Source organism: Parus major, chromosome 2 (assembly GCF_001522545.3).
Source record: "Parus major isolate Abel chromosome 2, Parus_major1.1, whole genome shotgun sequence".
In the NCBI taxonomy this organism is placed as follows: domain Eukaryota; kingdom Metazoa; phylum Chordata; class Aves; order Passeriformes; family Paridae; genus Parus; species Parus major.
The window spans coordinates 145,785,036-145,801,717 of NC_031769.1; the positions used below are offsets into that span (position 1 = coordinate 145,785,036).

The following is a 16,682-nucleotide window of genomic DNA, read 5'->3' on the forward strand; positions in this document are numbered from 1 at the left end:
TAATTAATTGGTGAATGAGGATGGCTCTTCGAAAGATGTAATGTAGATCCAGGGAAAAGTTAAGTCCTTAGGTATGTCATAGTCCACACTCAAAAGAAAAGCTTTTTTATTTTAATCACACTATCAATTCATTCTGTGCCAAATTTAAATATTGCCCAACTTCTGAGATAACCTCCACTCTCAGATACTCCATTTACAACTAAACCCTTCAAGGTAAGGGAACTTCAGTAGCTGAAAGATTTCAATGGAATTACAGAACATTTGTCATTAGGCCATACACTAAAAAAATTGAGAACTCTGCCAAGAATTAAATGCATCTCACCTAATTTTAGCTATCTGAAAAGGAGACATATGATGGATGCAGGTTTCCTCAATTTCCTTGTGAGTCAGCAGAGAAATCTGGGAGCTGTTAAGACAACTCATCTAACAGCCAGGCTGAACCCTACCTGGAGTGCCTCCTCCTTTCAGCAGAAAGGAAGCTCAGACAGACAGGAATTTTTAGAGTACTGAAGTTGTCTGGGATGTATTCTGCTTACAGGGAATGCTATCCATTTTGTGCAGGGAGTAAAGCAGATGTAAAAAGGACAAAAATGTTAACAAATCCCACATAAATTATATTCACATTGCCTTATTTGCCATCAGAATTGCATAAAGGTTGCAAATTTTTAAATTCAGCTTGATTAACCAGCTATGATTTTCAAAATCCTTCTGAAGAACAAACAAACAAATACACCCAAAATGTTGTTATTTGAGCTGAGAAAGTACTCAAGGCAGATTACCCAAGTGGAACTGTTAAGCAAACACCTAGTCAAACCTCCAAATGAATTTGTGAATTAAAGGAACCTCTAAGATTGTTCCAGCAGAAGGACGAGCAAATGTATTATTAACATCACTATTACCATTACTAGTAGTATTAGTACTGTTAGTACTAATATTCCTACTGTTATTACTATCATTTTAATTACTTCATGTGCCTGGAAGTCCTTTGCATGGATTATGTTCCCTTGACTTTAGGAATAGAACTAAGATTGTGAGGGAGACAGCATTAAACGTTTAATTTGGATTTTTTAGTCTTGAATTACAATATTAATGTAAAAAATAAGCAATGCTGTGATCATTTCTGCAACACCTGACCGACATTTCACCTGGCAGTGTTTGTTCACTAACGCTGCAGTAAAAACTGCTCAATGAGATCTTTCCCCAAAGAGTTAAATGTGTCCCACAGCATTTCTGTGCTGGAATTACAGCAGAAATACTCTGTTCTTTGGTTTTCCCAGCACCAAGATGGGTCCATATTGTCAGTGGCATGTGGAAAATGAGATGCCACATGTAACTTCCCAGTCCTGTCTACAAGTGAAGGGGAAAGAACAGACTTGCCTAAATTAGCAAAGATGCTGTTACCTCTTGCACCATGCCCAAGCACAGGGTGAAAGGGCAGGACTTTCCTGTTCTCAGCTGCTTTGATTTAAAAGGTGGATTTTTCTGTAGCAGGGCAGATGTGGTTTTCCAATTGGCTCATAAACTGCTTAATCAGTAATGCCATAAACATGGCATTTAATAAGATGCTCTTTGATCTTAAGCCTCTTACTTCATTAGAGCTTCTAAAACAATATGGGGCCACTGAAACCCTCTAACATGATTACATCTCCTGAAAGCCAGCAGACCCTAGTCCATATTAAAATTAAAACAGTGAGCTGAAAGAGAAGCTCAGATTTGTGACAGCATACTTGGCTTGAAAAGTAATTTCTTATGCACTGCCCTGCTGATCAAATCAGCCAAATGTCTCAGTACTTGAGAGTTATAACCCCCTTACAGGAAGCAGCCTGTTTTCCAGAACCAGAAAACACACCCACATCTTTCTGTTGCAGGGAGAACATGGCAGAACTTGGCACTGGACAATTTATACATCATCTACCTGTAACATGCAGCCAGATTCTCTTTTACAGGACAAATGTCCACAGTGCACCCAAAACCTTAAAGCGTGGCCAAAGGGTGATCCAAGAGCTCTGTACTCATCCTGTGGTCCTACAATGTTTGTTTCAAGTTTATTATCTGAAGACCTGACTAAAGGGGCCGTGGTTGGTTGCCCTGACTATGGGCTGTATTTCTGCCTGAGTCCATTAAGGATCTGATATTGGCAGCATGGTGGAAGATGTTGTGCAGGTTGAGATTTTCTTGACTCTCCTGTTTTCAGGGCAAAAAAACCCAAGAAGACCAGAAACAGAGAGCAAAAAATGTAAGTTTTAATAGCCAGAAAACACAGCAATGAGCACATTTGGAAAGGTGTCTTGAAGCACGACTGAGTCATTGACTTCTTATTTCACCCAAAGCAACTTTCTGAAAAAAAGTCTCTTGCTTTGTGTTCCCAAGGATTCCAAAATTCACAGGGGAAACAACTGGGCTACTTCTAATTGTGAAAGTTTTTGGTGAGAAAACAACCTGGAGAGGAATGTGGAAAGTGATTGAGAAAGAGGTCAGGAAAGGCACTGGACATCACAGCTTCAAGTGTGGTGTCTGGAATATATTCACTACAGTGGACTGCCAGCCATGAGCACCAATATCAAACAAAGCAGCTTTTGCAGGAAATGCTCCTTCCTCTGGTCTTGCTCAAACTCCCAGCTGAATTATCAACCTTGTCAATGCACTGATGAAGTATCACCAATGGCCATGAATTTGTCAGGAAGTTGTCATCACCTTCTGGCTCAGTGACACTTCTGAAAACAGCAATCTGGACATCCTGTGATAAAATAGCTCATGCTACTTTCACTTTACATGCTACTTTACTTGAGCTTTATTGCACACCACAGCGTATTCAGTGTATGAATTCCTATGGAAAACAGTAACACCTGGGAGTCTTTCAGCAAATGCAGGAACTTGTCCAACATCTCTGCACTCTTGAAAGTTTTCACAGATTTTCTGTGCCCACAAGGAAGAGCCTGTACACCCTCAGTGTCTCTTTTAACTCTTCCAGTATGATCTGCAAGGTTATTGCCACTGTAAGGAGCCCTAGTTTTTGTTACCTTAGTTAATTTCTGTGCTAATACTCTAAAATATAATATACTCTAAAAAAAGAGGAAAAAAATATGCTGTCATGCCATAAAATAAGGTTACAAGGTGTATTTAATGAGATAAGTCTATCAATCAGTTATGTCAAGACAGAGTGTAGATGAGGTAATTTTTTTTCTTTCTGTACCTAAACATTTGGCACCCTTGTCTTCCACAGTGCTCTATGCTGAAAGCAGCTATTTCTGGACAGCCAAGATGTGTCTCAGTTCAGGGCTGAAGTAGAAGTGTCCAAATCCCAAAGGAGAGATCATTTACTTTATTCAGCATGTGTTTCTGTTATTGTTATAGCAGCTATTATCTACAACAGTATTTTTGCTATTCTTGACATTTCATCCTCCACAGGAAAAGGAACCCTGTCAAAAGTACCAGATTTTAGGCATATTTTTAAGATCTCACTGAAGTGTCCCTCTCAAAGGATCTTCAACCACTAATCTAAGCCTACTTTCTTCCTGTTCGAAACCATTTCCCCCTGCCTGATCACCACAAGCATTTTTTAATATATCTCTCTCCAGATTTCTTCTTGGCCCCTTTTCAGTATTGAAAGTTTCAAGAAGGTGTCCCTGGCCCCCTTCCTTCTGCTGGCTGAGCATGCCCAGATCTCTCAGCCTGTCTTCTCAGCAGAAGTGCTCCAGCCCTCTGAGCATCTTTGTGGCCTCCTCTGGAGTTTTTCCAACAGTTCCATATCCTTCTTATGTTGGGCACCCCAGAGCTGGTGCAGCACTCCAGATGGGTCTCACAAGGACAGAATCAAGGAGCAGAATCCCCTTCCCCAACCTGCTGCCCACAGTGCTGTGGATGCAGCCCAGGACACAACTGGCTTTTTGAGTTGCAGGTGGACATGGCTGAGACATGTTGAGCTTCTCATCCACCAGCACTCCCAAGTCCTTCTCCTCAAAGGCTGCAATCAATACATTCTCTGCCTGGATTTGGTCTTGAGATTGCTCTGATTCACCTGAAGGACCTTGTACTCAGGCCTTGCTGAATTTTGTGAGGCTCAGCCCCACCTCTTCAGCCTCTCCAGGTACTCCCTGGATTCCATCCCTTCCTTCCAGTGTGTGACTGCACTCACAGCATGGTGTGCTCAGCAAACAAAGCTGGGGGTGCCTCAATCCCACTGTCCATGTCACTAAAAAAATGTCCAACAGCATCAGCCCCAATACCAACCCCAACAACACCACTCACCACTGGCTTCCACTTGGACATTGTGCCACTGACCACGGCAATTTGAATGCCAACCCATCCAATTCCTTATACAAGTGTCCATCTGTCCAATCCATGTCTCCCCAATTCAGAGATAAGCATGTCCTGCAGCAGAGTGTAAAATGCATTGCACAACAGCAGTGTGAGTCTTGCAGCTCACACTGTTTAGACCTGTGCCATCACAAATGTTTGTAAAAAATTTTTTCCAGCTCTGGCTATCACAAGAAATTATTTCCAAAGACTTACAAAGAATAAGAGTTCTGTCTTCTTGTCCTGTTTCTTTCACTGTATTCTACCTCTCCAGCAAAGATAGAAAAGGGAGCAGTTTAGTTTTTCATGGTTAGTTCACACAACATTCAGCTCTCCCAACAGTTTGATTCAGCATCATCAGTCAGCAGTGGTTCCCTGACTTATCCCCAAAACATTAAGGACTGCACCTCTGGAGGAACAAGCCAGAGATTTATTGCCTGCTCACAAGCCCTACACAAAGCACTGCAGTGATGACTAAATGGGTTGAATAGGTCATTAAAAAAATTAGTTAGCTAAATTTTACAAGAAGCTTGCAAGTGAATTTTGGAACTATAAAACTTTCCGGAGTCTATACATTAAGAGTCTCAAGAGTGCTTTAAAGAGGTTCTTGCTATTAACCTTTTTTTTCCACTGATGTTCCAGTTGGGATTCAAGCAGCACTTCATGCTGACCCAACTTTCTTCTCACCAGATCCCCAGATTCCAGTAGGGAAAGCAGCAAAGAGTTTAAGCTAATGATGAGGTTTTGCTAAAGCAGATGAACAGGTCTTGCACCATCATGAAAGCAGTATCTTCCAGCAAGTCTAGTACCTTCTAGGTCATACTCAATAAGGTGGCTTATAGCACATTTTAGATGGTCTCAGTTTTATAAGATTTGTATGACAGATTTAACCCTGGTTCATGATGCCACCACTCAGTAAACCACTTGTTGGTTTACTGATCTTGGTTTCCTTACTCTCCATCACAACACTGGAAGACACAATTTCCTCTTTTCCTGGGCCCCAGGAAAGGAGCATGCCACAAGAGTCCCATGCAGATCACAAAAAGGAGTTTGATCTCAGCTCAAGCACCAATCCACATTTGGGATTATGAGGAGCAGAAACCTTACTTGAGGTATACAATGGAGTTATACTTCAAAAAGGAGCAGTCTTCCAGAGGCAGTGAGGCAGGTGAGCAGGCAGTCACTGGACTGAAATATGGGGCCACTCTTTCAGCAACATCAGTCTAAAGTTTCAGCCAAAACAGAGGGGAAAAATACAGCACTTGGTATCTTTACACAGGAAAGAAAAGATAACACTTCAGGAAAGATAAAACGAATATAAACCGGTAAGAAAATTATGCCAAAGATACAGTATGAGGGAGAATTGAAACACAGAAGCAAGTAAGTGAATACACAATTCTAGTCACCCCACCTTGTGTAAAGGCTGCTGTAATCTAACCCCTAGCCTGCTGTAAAAACAGGAAATAAATTCATGTATACAGCAACTGCCTCTGAGGGAGCACCTTTCAACACCTGATCCCATGTTAATAACGCACCACTTTATGTGATGCATTGTTCTGTTTATCTGTATCTGTCCCCTGCTTCTCTCTTACTATTTTGCCTCTTCAGTTTTCAAGCAGTTGCAAGTGGCATATTGAACAACACTGAAAGCTGGTTTTGACACTGAACTCATTACTGAAGGCTTTTCTTGTGTTGAAGTCATCTCCATTTTCTCAGTAATGTACACTCGGCTTGGTGCCATAGGCCCTCTTTCAGCTCCTTCCTGCTCCAGTGATTTACAAGATTAAACAGGAGTTCATTACTCCTTTGATGTCCTTTGTGTGCCAGATAGGCTTGCACCAGCTGAATTTACCTGAGACTATTTGTATTAGGTTCTTGTTTTAATTAGTTCCTCTATTTTGAAGGCCTCCTTTGAGTTCCTCAGGTGTCAAGGTGCTCTGTGTTCCTCCAGAAAAGCATAAAATGGCATATCTGAAAAGCCATCCCTTGGCATAGCAGTGGGGAAGGGAGGGCCTTGGTACAAGCAAGTGGTGTTACTTTTAAGGTAAGTAAATATATTTAAAGAAAAACATTTTACTAAGACCTGCTAGATTCTCCCTGTAATGCTGTCTGGGCTATAAGAAAACTCGACCAATAAACTGTTCATGAAAATAAAAATTATTCCCATTGATTTTAGGTGTGATGAACAAGGCCTAACGTTAAAGCAGGTAGGGGCTATTCTTTAGGAGACTGTCATGGTTGCTTATGACAGGTGACCAGTACAAAACAGATTAGACTTCCCAAAATCTGGCCACAGTGGTGATCAGAGAAAATTCTCATCAGACAGACTAATTTAACTCCAAGAATCAGGAGTATTTTGTTAAGATTCTATATATGCCTTCTTCCTCTCATGTGTCCACAATAACCAGAGAGCTTGCACTGATGAAAAATCCATGGGATGGTTTCTGAAGGAGAATTAATCTAAAATATTTGGACTGAGAAATATCTAAAAGTATATCACAGTTAGACAACCTATTAGTCTTTTTTATAGCCAAAGGATTGGCTGCTTCTTGGGCTATGAACAGTCAAAACTGAATTTATTTCCTTTTCATCAATCTCAAATGCACTGGAATAAGAAAACTACCTGGATTGTTTAACTTCTGGGAGAAAGCAAATACTACCACTTTCAAGTGCATGATTAACCCTTGTTAAACTTTCTTAGTGAATGCAGATGTCAGAATTTGTCACTGCTGAGACTCAAACCAGAGAAAGGCTTTCACAGGGACTGCTCTGCTGTTACCAGTTTACTTCTTGCAAAAGAACATTTTAAAGTACATTCAGCTTTCATTCTCCATGTTTCCTGACATTTTGAGAAGTTCAGACAGGCAACCTGCTCCAGCACAGACCTGATGCTGTCAGGTCATTCACTCAGGAATCCACTGAGACCCACGGCCCTGTGTAACACTTATGTCTCTGACCATATTAAGAAAAAAGACTAATTTAAAACATGTTTTTTTTCTAACTCAGAGAACTCACCCCAGCTCTGTTGGTGTCAGCCTGGCTGTGCATACTTTAGTGGATGCTCTGGTATTTCCAGGCTCCTAATCCCGATGCACAATTTGGTGACTCCCTACTCCCCGTTGGGATGACTGTACATTTTCACTCACCAATTCTCTTGTTTTCTGTAGAAGAGAAATTCATTGGCACACAAGCCTTAAAGAAACCAAGGTCCCCAGGTTGGATAATGGTGGGTCTGGACAGCAGGCATGCACAGGTTAGAGCCAGCCCACAGGACTGCAGTGGTTATGCTTAGAAGTCACAGATAATTTATTGGTAATTATTGGCCTGCTTGACCTGTTGTGTTTTTTGAGTTACTGGATATTAAAATGCCTTTGAACACAAGTGAACCATTTGTCAACCTCTGAAAAACTTCAAAGACCTTTTAAATGCAGTGATCTAGGCCACAGTGTTGAGATTAACTATTGCACAGTAGAATGGTAGAATCACAGAATTATTAAGGTTGAAATGATCTCCAAGATTGAGTCCAACCATTAACCTAAACACTGCCAGGTTCATCACCAAGCCATGTCCCCAGGTGCCACATCTACATGTCTTTAGAATCCTTCCAGGGATGGTGATTCCACCAGTTCGCTGGCCAGCTTGTTCCAATGTTTGATCAATCCTATCAGAGAAGATATTTTCCCTAATACCCAAACAAAACTTCTCCTGGTACAACTTGAGGCCATTTCCTCTGGTCACTTGTTACCTGGCATGAGACTGAGCCCCAGCTCACAGCACCCTCCTCTCAGGGAGCTGTAGAGAGCAATAAGGTCCCTCCTGAGCCTCCTTTTCTCCAGGCTAAACACCTCCATTTCCCTCAGCTGCTTTTCACAAGACTTGTATGTAGACTCCTAAAAAACAAGCCAACAGGACCTCAGTAAGGGCACCTGCACTGCAGGTATCTCATCTACCAGCCCAAACAAATCCACCTCACAGCACAAGTCCAGCCATTTTCTCCAGCTCACAGGACTCACATAACTCCTGTGACTAAAGTTACAGGTCAGCTGTTGCTTTTCCTATTTGCTTCTCAGGAGTTATAACTGCTATTTCCAGATGTCTGTATGTCACAAATTCAGTTCCAAATTCAGCTCAGACCAGTTTCACATTTTCTGGGGGACTTCCTAGAGAAAATGTGGGGGGAGAAGGAAATAAGCCCTGAGCCTTATCCCATTATCACCGCCTAGTGATGGGTCAATCAGAAACAAGAGAGCAAAGTGACTGTGCCACTTGATCCTTCTGCCCATCTCTCACAAATGTCACAGCTGCTTCCAGTCCTGTCTGTGTGTGCATAACCCTGAGGAAGGAGAGGAGAGTGGTGGTGTCTGCACGAACATTTGGCTCCAGCAGCACTGCACACGGGCAGTCTCTGCTGGTGACCACTGTGTCTGTGCACCTACTGAACCAAGGCAGTGATCCCTCACAAATCTCTGCAGCTATTCATGGACTATTCACTGGCCTCTTGGGGCTTCCTAAGGAGACTGCCAAGTGCAAAGGGAGGGGACAATGCCTGTCACACAGGCACCACAAATACACTTTTTTCCCCAGGAGGACGTCGGTTGAATGCGCTCATTCTGCAGGTCCAGCAGCCTGGACACTCCAGCTTTCCCATACTACCACGTGCTTTAGTGGGCAAATATAAATAGTCCCAGGGATATTGTAATTAGCTACCGAGTCCCTGGCATCTCTGGAATGTGAACCCTGTGCTGCAAACCACAGGAACTGGAGACACACTGACAGCTAAACACAGCCACTGCAGTCTGTAATTGTAGGGGACTAGTTTCACAACCAGTGCCTTCATCATAAAATGACCAAACACCCTTTATAGAGTCACAGAAAAACACACAGGTCATAAATGTTCTGGAATTTTGGTCATTTTCACATGGAGGTTTTGGAGACAGGGTAGAGAGCTGGATGCTGAGGTCAGTCTGTGGTACAGCCCATGATGAAGTTTATGCTGTTGTTCACACACACAACCTGTACAACTGCTTAGGAGTTAAAGTCAGGGCTTTCATGTTCCTCCCTTGCCCTGTTAACACCATCCAGAGTGGGATGTTTGATGTCATGTGCTGGTTGCAATTGTCCTTCCCCAGGGTTTATTTTCTTAGCACCATGTGGAAATCACATCAGGCCTTTCTTTACTTCCATGGCACAATTCCCTGAAAGCAGCAGCCAGTATTATCTCCTCTGGTAATGTTCAGGACTAGAGCTCAGCTCACTCTTAATTCTAGGGATCATCCAGATTTCTGCAGCTAAATCCCATGTCCAGCAGATCTAGTCTAAAATACAAATAATTCAAATGTGAAGTCTTAAAACCTCAGGAAGTATAATTAATTTTAAATAACATTCATATGTAGATTCGATGCAATATTCTGGCTCCTAAAAATACACAAAGGTCACATCTGCAGGATGCAAAATATTATCATTGTGTTGTCTGGCTTGGCCATGACCCTTTCTTAAATGCTGATGGAATGAAAATGACAATTGAGCATAATAAGAGGTGTTATTGAGTATTTGAGAGCAGATGAGTTAAACCCTCTTTTGTCTTTATTTCTCTTTAAAAAAACCCAACCGAAACACAGTGCCCACAAGAATTCTCTAAGGACTTTGTTTAAACCATTATTAAGAATTAGTTTAAAATATCAGACTTCCTGGAAGATAAAGTGATATTCTAAGTAGAGTCCTTGCCTTCTTTCAAAATTCCCTGTTGATTTCTAATGGATTCAGCAACACACTCAGTGTTATATTCTGAATTCACATGTTATGTACTGTTAAGCAGATGCTGCTTCACTTCACTGACAAAATTTTGTCAGTAGAAAAACTGCCTATATTTTCTTTCTCATGCAACCCTATTTCACTGTAGCAGCCCTTCCTGAACACTACAGCTGGAGATTTCTTATTTAAATGCTTTGAGACCAGAGGGTCATAGAGTACAAACCTCTGCTCTGAGAGGACTCTGACTATCCATCACTGTTTGTCTCCATTAGTACTACTTCACCTCTTGTCCCAGTGCTTCATATCTCTGACAGCTTCAAGCCTTCTTCTGATGTCTCCAAAGTATGTCTTAAAACAGCTGATAATCATTTCCTATTGCTGCCTTTGTCCTTTAGCTTGAGTGGTTCCCCTATCTCCCTCCTGCTGTTCTCCTGATCTATTAACAGAGAGCAATTTATCTCCCCTTTCCACCTGCACACTGCAAGATTAACCAAACCCTGGATTTTAATTGCCTCTCTCTGGCTCCTGAACACACTAAGAGCTCCTCAAGGCTGAATCAATCTTTCCTGAGCTAAGGAGGTCTGAACAAACTTTTCTAGATGAGCAGAGTGAAAAGCCCTGCCCAGTTTCAGGAATTCTTCCCTTCTCTACCTTCTCCAGTAATGACCTTTGCATTTTCCCCAGCTCTACAGGACTGTGACATACAAACATCTGCTGACCTCATCAGTTCTCACAGGAGGAGTTCATAGTTTATGCTCCTGATATTGATCCATACTTACAAAAACAGGCCTTTTAAACTGACCAAATTAGTTGGAAAAAAATCTCTGGGTTTTGGAGCCATTGATCCCAATCCATAGAGTAGAAACTCACAGAGGAGATTAGACCTAAAACTAGACCCTGAGGGACTTCATCACTGCCTACACTCTAACTTGTTACTCCCTTTCCTAGAAACATCGTGATTGTCTCCTTGCCAGGCAGTTTCTGGCTCACTTTACATTTATTAATCTCTACCCTTTTTCACTTTAGCAGTGAATTTCAATTCAGTACTCAACAAAAGCAGATAGATGAGATTTACTTAGTCCTGTTAGTCTAAAGAAAAGAAATCATCTGTCTTTTAAAAGGAAAATACCAGTTTAGAGCATTGGCTCTCATCCAGATCACGATGGGGTTTTGTGATGCAGGTATTTGATTCTGCATGGAGCCACCCTCACTACCCTCACTCCTATTCTCAGCCTCTGACTTAACAAAATCCCATGAATCTTAGCCCACCTCAGCCAAACCACTGTTTCCCTTTATCCCACAGAGTTCCTCCTTTTATAGCTCATTTTACGTTTTAGCTTCTATTTTTACTTCTGCTGATACAGAGTGACTCGATTCATCCACTTATGCAGACTCAGAACTAAATGTAGCAGGTCATGATATAACCTCTATGGAAGTAGAGTGGACAAGAAAGGGCTGGAATTAGCAATGCCTTGTGTGAAACAATTGTCTGTGCCTTCTGCTCCTGCATTTCACCAAATAAAAATATAAGAAAAGAAAATTTTAAAAATCCTCAGAAATATTTTTACCACTCTGACCCTCAGTTCTGAGGTCTTGTCCCTCTCTGAGAGAGAAAAAGGTGTTAAATCCAAGATTTTAAATACCATTTTCCCTGTCCCCAAAATGAGATTTACTGCAACTTCTACTCCATGAGACTGCACTTTCTGCCCATATAAACAAGTTTGTGCAAGATGTAGCTCTGAAATTCATTGTTAGGAGCCTGTTGGGCAAGGATCACAAAGCACAGGTGTTAACTTAAAATCCTGTTACGTATGAGGGTGGCAGAGGACCAGACTCCCCCGCAGTGCTGGCACCCCAGACATCCCAGAGCTGAGCCTCCCTCTCCAGTGCGAGGGAGCAGGACACAGGCTGTGCCTCAGAGCTGAAGTGCTGTCCCTGGGGTAGAACACAAAAGCCTTTCAGAACAACCCATCCCTTTGGAATGGGAACACAGCACAGTGGGCCAAATGAAATCTTCCAGTTTAGCTGGAAGAAGGCAATGTTTTTCTGCTGGAGTCAGACCCAGGATCTGGGAGTCTTCAGAAAATGCTACGGAGTAAATAAGGAGCATACAAGGAGTGGAACAGCTCTTTGGTCTCATATGATCCATCTCCAGACCCAGACTATCTGCTCTATTTTTTCCAGGAAAGAGGCACACATTTCCTGATCACCAGTAACAAGATGAGAAATAAATAATTTTCCCACCATATTGGAGCAATCAGGAGCCTTCTACAATCCTCTGTATTGTTGGTGAGAGACTAAAGTTGTCACGTTTAATTAAATACTGTTACTAATCTGTTGTTAAGTAACTGAATGCAATGGTAAACATTTACAGTGAACAGATATCCCTTAGGTCAAATAAATGACAGCCCTGAATGATCAACTTGACCAGATGTTGAAAAAAAATTAATTTCTGCTTACAGAATTCCCTCACATAGTGGGAAAAAAGAAAAAGAAAAAATAATCACTGCTATACTGACCAAACTGGAACAGTTGCCCAGAGCATCTGTGAAGCATCCATCTTTGGAGAAACTGGAAACTCAATTATACAAGCTCCTGAGACATCTGATCTAACTTTAAAATGGGCCAAATTTCAAAGGAGACCCTATTTTGAGAGGGAGGTTGGACTAGATGATTTCCAACCTGAACATACAGATCTAAGACAGCAAAGACATTTTTTATGTTAACAGGCTGAATATTGACTTCTTTCCTAGGAGGGAAGTGGGACTTGAAGATAAAAGGAAAAAATAACTCAAAAATATTACAGAAGAATATAAATGTCTACATATATGTGTCTACATATATATATACACACATATAAATATAAAAGCCGGTCTACATACATGTATATATATATATAAATATTACTGCATATGGGCTTGTAAACATCACTCTACCCAAAACTTTTGAGACACATCTGAATTGGGATTCCTGTCCTGTAGATTGCTCAACGAAATATATATTTTAAAAGTCTAATAAGAGCATAGAGTCTACTAGTTAGCACTTGAATCAAAATTCAGATAAACATGAACTGGAAATAGGAATCCACTTGTAACTCTATTCTTCTGGAAAGAATCACATAGGAGGTGATCATCTGAGAAGGGACACAATCCTCCCACTCATTTTGAGCAGCAGTTTCCACTGCAGATAGGTTCATTCAGAATCAACAGGGCTGAGTTGTTCTAAATTTTTCCCAGCCCAGAGACAGGAGGACTTTCAGGAGAGCAAGAGACAGCAGTTCAAAATAGGTGTTTGGGGATAATCTGCTTGGGTCTAATGATCAGAAAATATGTTACCACCCAACATTATCACAGGCTCAGATCTATTCGGACTGCAGCCAAAATAAGCTGCCCACAGACAGCACAGCTGAAGTTGATATTTTGTGCAGGCAGTGAAAATCCTCCAATGAAAAAAATACCAAGTAGCAAAGCTGTCAAACACTGAGCATTTCTACTCATAATCAAGCTGCAGAAGAACCTTCAGCCTCCCACTGCAGTGACTTATGTCCTTGGGTCAGTCACAATTATTCCCAACGCAACCTTGATGGACATCTTTTCTCTGCCAACAGCTCAAGCAGTCTTGGGAGGCTAGAAAAGAGGCACAGTCCACACAAATGTCTGACATTAAGTCCTTCAGCTAGCTGAAAAGATTTATCAGACCTCACAGAAAAGCAGAGAAATCACCAGACTGTATTTCCCCTTGATCTCTCACCAGTGCTTCAGAAAATCTTTTATTTATATGAATGCACACATAAACCTTTCTCCAGTGGTAATTACCACTGTGCTTGGATTTCCACAACAATCACAGATCAAATAAATGGACAGTAAAACTCACTAAATGTGCACTGGTAAGAAAAAAGTGATCTCCAAGACTTATTGCACTCCTCTAGCTACTCCACTAAGCTCCACTGGCTTTTTAATTTGATGCCATTTGATGCCTAGTTTGGTGCCCTTTGATTGCCATTTGATGCCAAGTTTGTGATTAATTTGGTGTTGGCTGTCAACAGATAACTCATTTGAAGCCTCACAGTTTCTAATACACTTCTTCACCACTGAACATGTGTTGGAATAAGAAAATTCCATCTAGGAAAGGTGTAATGAATCAGAGCATCACACAAGAAATGTACAGTTATACTATTCCAGTTCCCAGAGGGACAGCAGAAAAGTGTGTCTGTTTACCTGGAATCTCATCAGTCCCCCCATTGGTGTGTTTGAACCGGTCTCCTTCCACGTGGACGTTTGGACACAGGACATCTGAAAAGCAAAAGAACCAGTACAGAATTATCCCAAGGATATAATTTTGGAAGCTGCAGAACTAACAAAGGCTGATCTTCTGGGCTGTGTTCAGAACTTGTACATCAGCAATAATTCCATCCCAGGCTCTGCACATCCTAAATACCCTTCCTCTCCCCTATAGCCTAACTTCATCATGGACAAGAGACTCAGTACACTCTGTCTGCTTTTGAGTCTCTTTTTTCTGCCTGTCCAGACAGGAAGACAGAATAGATGAACTGAGCCTTTCCATCAGTTGGACAACACTCTGGGTTTGTGTCTTTCTCCTGTCCATAAATCTGCATGAAATTCACAAAAAATCTTAAAATACAGAATGTGCTTCTACTCTCAGCTTGGCTGGAATGGAAGTTCTGAAAGGCCAGCTGACATTGGGGTGCTGCCCAAACTTTCAGAAAGGACAGCTCCTACTCTGGAAAACCTCCCTGAGTTTGTTCAAGCAGAAGGTGGAGTTAAATTACTAAAATTTTGAAGAGTATTCACCCCTAGACACAGATTTTAAAAAGTCATGAAAATACCCAGCCTTTGTCAGACATTTCTCATGCTCCCAATTAATGTCAACACAATTGCAGATAAATGCTTTTCCACAGAGAACTGTCTATGTATCCACCCCTTTCCTGCCAAACCTTTGAAATCACTTGTATTTGTGCTTTCTTTTTCCAGATTGATAGGTTATTGCACACTTGTAAACAACAGGGACAGGTAGCTCAAGAGATCAGTTTAATGAGAAGAACTGGTAGAGCTATCAGGTCTGTATATGTTCAATATTATAACAATAACAAAAACAACAACAATACTAACAATAACAATATTGAATATATATAATTTTATAATATTGGACTTTTTAAAGCAGGTCCAGAGGAGGGCCATAAAGATAATCTGAGGCCATGAGCACCTCTCCTGTGAAAACAGGCTGAGAGAGCCTGGAGAAGGGAAAGATCCAGGAAGACCTTACAGCACCTTCCACTAATTAAAAGGGGCTTTCAAAAAGTGTAGAAAGGACCTTTCACATGGGCAGGTAGAGATAGGGACAATTTTTTATTACCTCTTAAAGAACTGTAGCCTCACTTTTGCCTTTATTTTACAAATGTCCTGTACTCCTTTTGGCCCCTCTCCCCCTGCCTGCATCTAAGGAATGAACATAAGTAGCTGGCAAGGGAAAGAAATTTATTGCAATGCTCACTTTCCAGTCACTTTCCAGCCACAAAATAATTCACAGAGGCTCAAACAAGGTTGGTACTTTCCCATCCCAGTTATTAGCACAGCTCTGTATGCCCAAAGGAGCAGAATGCTGGACTTGCAGCACATCCATCAGTCCCAAGGAGCCACCAGGTCTCACTGCCACACCCAGGGCTGCATTGTTAGGAAGGCAAGACAAAAGCTGTCCTCCTTCTGCTGGAGCCTTTCTATGAAACCCCTGACACAGGTGAACATTTTAGTGTCAAGCAGCATTTATGCCCATTCTTTCTGCTACTGCCAGGCAAAACTCCAAGCAAACACTTGTGATGCTCAGAGGATTTGCAGCAATGAGCACCTACTGGAAATAGCAGAGACAGTAACAACTGCACTGCAGTTAAGGCTCTGATAATTTGTAAATCTTTACAGATTTATAGAAGAGAAAACACAGCTGACTGACCAGACCTTGCAGCCTCTGCTCCTTGCTACATCCTCTGCTTACAGTTGCCTTTAAATATGTATTGTTTTTGAAACTTCTTTCTTGTCTGCAACCTTATACAATATTCTGTCAATCATTTGCTTTATCCAAGATTTTTATCAGCAAAGATTTTGCATTTATATCCATGGAGTTCATGGAAATTTTTAATAGCACCAGAAGTGCTAAATATCCCTTTACAGTTGCATCAGGAATGATGACTTGCCACTGACACCTGCTACATGAGATCAGTCAGCTTTTAATCCATTGTAGAGTGCTCATTTTTAATGCAAATGCAATTCAATACATAGTAACAATGCCTAAAAAAATGTACTTTATTAAAGAACAAATGTACTTTATCAAGGTAGTTACCATATCAACCAAACTGTAACTCTGCAGAAGAAAATTAGTTTTGTTAGAGATGACCTCTTTCTCATAAAATTATAATTCTTGAATAGGGATACATAATAATTCCTATTCTGTAATACTTTATTCATTGGCTTCAACATCAAATATTACTTTTTTTATGGGTGTGATGAGGAAAATTGCTCTATAGCTATACATAAGGACCATTTTTCAGTTTCTAATAGCCTTACATTATCATCATTTCAAAGGCCCATAATTAGAGGGACTAGGAAGCTCTGTGTGTGTAAATC

At 41.2% G+C, this 16,682-nt stretch overlaps 1 protein-coding gene across 1 annotated transcript in view; it reads right to left on the reverse strand.

Moving 5' to 3' along the window:
- The window catches only part of COL22A1 (collagen type XXII alpha 1 chain), a 227,247-nt gene that overhangs the window by 147,950 nt on the left and 62,615 nt on the right, over positions 1-16,682 (reverse strand). The window contains exon 4 of the mRNA XM_015620160.2: positions 14,265-14,339. Coding sequence (XP_015475646.1) covers positions 14,265-14,339 — 75 coding nt within the window. The remainder of the gene's footprint in view (positions 1-14,264; positions 14,340-16,682) is intronic.